Below are 6,073 nucleotides of genomic sequence, written 5' to 3'. Positions count from 1 at the left end.
TTAAAAAAAAAATATATATATTTTATTGATTTTTACACAGAGCAAGGAAGAGGGATAGTCAGAAACACCCATGAGAGAGAAACATCGTTCAGCTGCCTCCTGCACACCCCCTACTGGGGACGTGCCCGAAACCAAGGTACATGCCCTTAACCGGAATCGAACCTGGGACCCTTGAGTCCGCAGGCCGACGCTCTAACCACCGAGCCAAACCGGTTAGGGCGGAAAGAAACATCTTGATCGGTTGCCTCCTACACCCCCCTACTGGGGATCAAGCCTGCAAGCTGGACATGTGCCCTGACCCGGGAATCGAACTGGTGACCTCTTGGTTCCGGGTCTACGATCAACCACTGAACACACCGGCCGGGCTCATTTGATCTTAAAAGAACACTATGAGAGAGAAGGCAAACAATTAGTAAATACTAGAACGGGAGCCTAATTTGTATTCCAAACGCAAAGTTCTAGCATCACACGAAATCGGAATCGGGGAAAAATTAGTTGTTTTTAATTTCGTCAGCGGAAACAATGAACGGCAGATAAATCTCGCGATACTATGGAAACTACTACTCCCGACATGCCAAGCCGCTTCTGCACGGAAGCCTACGCCCGTAGGTCTGGAGGACCCGGCATGCCTCGAGGCGCGAAAGGCCACCTGGGCATCGTAGTTCTCCTGGACGCCTAGCGGTACTGCCATGCCAGCGCAGCGGTGGCGGCTTGCCGTGTCAGCCAGCGGTTCCGTGTGGGCGAGCTGAGGCGGAGGAAGGGCGTGGAGCTGGGATCGGGTGAGTTGGCGCGGTCTACGCGATAAAGGCAGGTGGCACCTTGGCACAGGGCTGAGTCAAGTAAATGGACTCGTGTGGTTGTCTCCCCGGAGACACCGTTATCGTTGAGCCCGCGATAGCCGGGTGAGAGGAGAAGCCGAAGCCCAGTCCTAGCCTAGCGCCCGGTCTCGCCCTCAGCACCCGCCGCCATCTCCACCATGCAGTCCCGGGAAGACGCTCCGCGCTCCCGCCGCCTCGCCAGTCCCCGCGGTGGGAAACGGCCCAAGAGGATTCACAAGCCCACGGTTACGGCCTTTTTCACGGGCCCCGAGGAGCTGAAGGACACGGCCCACGCTGCAGCCCTGCTGGCACAGCTCAAGTCCTTCTATGACTCGCGGCTGCTCTGTGATGTGACCATCGAGGTGGTGACGCCTGGCAGTGGGCCTGGCACAGGCCGCCTTTTCTCCTGCAACCGGAACGTGCTGGCTGCCGCCTGTCCCTACTTCAAGAGCATGTTCACCGGCGGCATGTACGAGAGCCAGCAGGCCAATGTGACCATGCACGACGTGGATGCCGAGTCCTTTGAGGTGTTGGTCGAATACTGCTACACCGGTCGCGTGTCCCTGAGTGAAGCCAACGTGGAACGCCTTTACGCGGCCTCCGACATGTTACAGCTCGAGTACGTGCGGGAAGCCTGTGCCTCCTTCCTAGCCCGCCGCCTTGACCTGGCTAACTGCACCGCCATCCTCAAATTCGCTGATGCCTTTGGCCATCGCAAGCTGCGGTCACAGGCCCAGTCCTTCATAGCCCACAACTTCAAGCAGCTCAGCCAGATGGGTCCGATTCGGGAGGAGACTCTGGCAGATCTGACCCTGGCCCAGCTGCTGGCTGTCCTGCGCCTGGATTGTCTAAACATAGAGCATGAGCAGGCAGTGTGTCACGTTGCCATGCAGTGGTTGGAGGCGGCTCCCAAGGAGCGGGGTCCCAGCGCTGCAGAAGTCTTCAAGTGTGTCCGCTGGGCACACTTCGCTGATGAAGATCAGGATTACCTGAAAGGGCTGCTAACCAACACCACTGTGAAGAAGTACTGTCTGGACCTTATTGAAGGGGCTCTGCAGATGCGATATGGTGACATGATGTACAAGTCTGTGGTGTCAAAGCCAGACGGCAGCGGCAGCAGCAGCAGCTCTGTTGTATATGCAGCAGAAAATCCACCCCAGAGGCTGGGTGTGTGTGCCAAGAAGATGGTGATTTTCTTTGGTCACCCTAGAGATCCCTTTCTGTGCTGTGACCCGTATTCCGGGGATATTTACAAAGTGCCCTCACCTTTGACCTGCCTTGCTCACACTAGAACTGTAACCACCTTAGCCGTCTGTATCTCTCCGGACCATGACATCTATCTAGCTGCCCAGCCCAGGAAAGACCTCTGGGTGTATAAACCAGCTCAGAATAGTTGGCAGCAACTTGCAGATCGCTTGCTCTGTCGTGAGGGCATGGATGTGGCCTACCTCAATGGCTACATTTACATCTTGGGTGGGCGAGACCCTATTACTGGACTTAAATTGAAGGAAGTGGAATGCTACAGTGTTCAGAGGAATCAGTGGGCACTGGTGGCTCCGCTACCCCATTCTTTTATCTCCTTTGACCTAATGGTAATTCAGAACTATCTTTATGCTCTCAACAGTAAGCGCATGTTCTGCTATGATCCTAACCACAATATGTGGCTGAAGTGTGTTTCTCTTAAGCGCCATGACTTTCAGGAAGCCTGTGTCTTCAATGATGAGATCTATTGTATCTGTGACATCCCAGTCATGAAGGTCTACAATCCAGTCAGAGGAGAATGGAGGCAGATTAATAATATTCCTTTGGTGTCAGAGACCAGCAACTACCGGATCATCAATCATGACCAAAAACTGTTGCTGATTACCTCACGCACACCACAATGGAAAAAGAACCGAGTGACCGTGTATGAATATGACATTAGTGGAGACCAGTGGATTAATATAGGTACTACATTAGGCCTCTTCCAATTTGATTCCAACTTTTTCTGCCTCTCAGCTCGTGTTTATCCTTCCTGTCTTGAGCCTGGTCAGAGTTTCCTCACTGAGGAAGAGGAAATACCAAGTGAATCTAGTACTGAATGGGATTTAGGTGGATTCAGTGAGCTAGATTCGGAGTCAGGAAGTTCAAGTTCTTTATCTGATGATGATTTGTGGGTACAGGTAGCACCTCAGTGAAATATACAGGAGCAGCAGAGTTTGTTATAGATAGGTTGAAACACTAAGGTGTTTTTATTGCTTTGGAAAGTATCTAAAAGATACACCCTTTCCCTTTACTGGAAAAAAAGTTGATTAATTTCAGGTTTTCTTTAGAAAGAGTATTATTTGAAATACTAATGTAATTTAAGGTTAGAGAATTTAAGCACTCCAAAAATAAACCTATTTAATAATTTACTGTTCTAAAAATCCAATATTGTTTGATTATTTAATATGTCTATATTTGATTATGATCATTTTGCCTTCCATTCTGTTTAAAGTACAGTAACTGGAATTTTAATTTTTAAAATAGAAAACTGGATAGGGATTACTAGATAGGGTTTTGAAAGTATATATTTTTCTTCAGAACAGTGTAATAAATTCCAAAACTTTAAACTAGTATGTTTATACAACGTGTGTTCTAACTTAAATATAATTTGTTATATTTTAGTTATTTACTCCCCTTTCATGAAGAAAAAAAGATGCACATATGTTTAATGTGACTGAATGGTTATTTATAATGTGAAGGAATGTAATACTGTACAGAATGGCCATAAGCTCACTGGTAGTAAAAACAACAATAACAAAAAACCCACAGGATTCTACTGTTGGAAAAGAAATTTCAGTTTTAAATTTGTAATATAAAATATGTATTTGCAAATAGTGACCAAGTTTCCATCTAAAAAGAATTCCATTCTAGCAGTGTCACTAATCATCTACAAAACTTAAAAAGCAAACAAAAACAAAACCCCAGTAACTTGCTTTGTAGGTTCAATGTGTTTTATCTATACTTGGTACATGCTTCATTGATTCAGAGGAATAAATCTTTTGTCCATTGGACGTGATTGTGTAAACTTTTATCCATTGTCTTAAAAAGTTATTGTGATTCTTAAAATATTTTGACTGTATAGTTTTGGTGTTCATCTTACAAGATTTGTCAGCAAGATGTATGATTATTCTTTACTGTTTTGTGAGGTAATATTGGTTTTGAAAATATGTATAAGCTAAGAACAGTATTTTATTGATTAGTAGTTATTGTATCTATCAACTATAAAATCAAGTGCCAGCAAAGAACTTTAAAACTTTAAGTTTTAAGTATAGAATTGTTTTGTGTAGCACTGAAATATTCTGTCAGTTTTGTAAGTCACTAAATGTTATTAGTAGCTTAAAGGTATTTTTGTATTAAAAGTTTACAGTTAAATAACAAACGTGGATGATGGCTTTGGGGGCCAGTAGTGAAAGTATATTCATCTAAAATATTTCCCTAAGCAGTGGTATATATGGTTATTTTATTAGGGTATTTGTATCTGTTCTAAGTTTCTCTGTGAATTAACGCTTTAGTCTTTGTTTCTGTCACTATGTATGGAAAAGTCCAGAAGTAGACTAAATCACATAAAACCGACATTGTTAAATACCAGAAAATATAAATGCTTACCTCTTAAGATTTACTAGATATGGTTGTTATTATTCATAATAAATGACCAGATGCTTATAGTGTATAAAATTACCTATACCCAAATAGCATTATCTTCCTAAATCTTTATTTAATAACATGCTAATTCCTATTTGCTAGTGACAGAATGCTAATATTTCACACACCGTGGCAGAATACTAAGGCATGTGCTCTCTCAAGTGGGAAACAGAATTTTTGAATGATATACTATCATATGAAAATAAAGAGAGGGAGACACACAAGTTTTTTAAAAAAAATATTCGGAGGCATTTTTATGGGCCATTTGAAGATTTTACAGAACATACCTGTTTATTTTTGGTGAAATAAGATGCTTATCTTAGCAGTATGTGTTCTTTCAAAGGGTCAGATATGATTTCAGTTGCCTAAGGCTAAATTTTGTTCCATTTGATACCAGGGTTGTTCTAAGCACTGTACTTAACACAAAGCTCTTTCTCAGTAGTTTTTTTTCCAACTTTTCTTCACCAGTGACTTCTTTTGATAGCTGTTTTTTCATGTTGAAATAGGACAATGGATAATTCATCCAAATTATTCATCTATAGTTTATATAAGACAAATTCTCCAGGTTGCCATTTTCAACCTTTCAGTTAAAGCCTAAGCTAAATGGTAGTAATATCTTTGTTTACAAAGAAGTTTTCTTAGGAAGAATTTTGGTTTCGTGATATATTTGTGAATTAGGGAATAGATGTTGATCATTATTTTATAGATAAGTGATTTGTATGTGATTAGTAACAAATAAAACTGGTACTAAATCCCAGACTTTCTGACTTTTTAATTCAGTGTTTCGCTGAATGTATACAACACTTGCTTGTGCAGTGAATGACTTAACTAGCAGTGTTGAAATCCCTTTTGACAGAAAAGCATCCTTGTCTCAGTTTTCCAATTAATCATCACATCTTTTAGCAAATTCTCGATATAATGTTGTTTGTAGGACTACTATTTGTAAGATTTAGAGTAACAGTAATTATTTTTTGTATCTGTTCCCATAATCTGAAAAGCTCAAAGAGCCCATATTTTTGCAAGTTTTTTTTTTAGTTCAAATAATAAAGAGCATTATGGTTTCCAAAAGGATGAAATAGAAATTAATTTAGCAATAAGCTTGTCTATATATGGATTAGAGAATGAAATTAAATAGCTCTTTAATCATTTTTAATTGAGCTGGAATTAAAAAATTATCTGTACCTGATCTTGTTGAGAATCTGGGGATAGCTTTTTTAAAGGTCCTCACTTGAGGATATCCATTTAACTTTAGAGAGAGGGTGGGAGGAACGGGGAGAGAGAGAGAGATACATCGACTGGTTGCCTCCTGCCCATGCCCTGACTGGGGTCGGGGATAGAACCTTCAACTGAGGTACATGCTCTTGACCAGGATAGAACCCACTACCCTTTGGTACACAGGCTGACACTCTAACCACTGAACAAAACAAGCCAGGGCTCTGGGGTAAGCTTTTGATCCATTCCCCCCAAAGGCATATATTCACAATTTTATATTTTCAATTATTTATGACACGTTTGAAGCTCATCAGACTCAAGGTAAGAGCACTTGTGACAGTCTCTCCTTCCCATACCTCCTTAAAAACTTCTACACC

The 6,073-nt window shown here is 42.1% G+C and overlaps 1 protein-coding gene across 1 annotated transcript; it reads left to right on the top strand.

Annotated features, from left to right (window-relative positions):
- The first annotated feature begins 684 nt into the window (after positions 1–684).
- LOC307104409 (kelch repeat and BTB domain-containing protein 6) lies at positions 685–5,211 on the top strand. Its single transcript, XM_079779345.1, has one exon. It carries the CDS (start codon positions 977–979, stop codon positions 2,993–2,995), a length of 2,019 nt encoding a protein of 672 aa, XP_079635471.1. The 5' UTR covers positions 685–976; the 3' UTR covers positions 2,996–5,211.
- Positions 5,212–6,073: the final 862 nt, after the last annotated feature.

Source organism: Cnephaeus nilssonii, assembly GCF_951640355.1.
Source record: "Cnephaeus nilssonii genome assembly, chromosome: 8".
NCBI classification, from domain to species: Eukaryota; Metazoa; Chordata; class Mammalia; order Chiroptera; family Vespertilionidae; genus Cnephaeus; species Cnephaeus nilssonii.
This window is presented reverse-complemented; position numbering and strand designations above follow the sequence as displayed.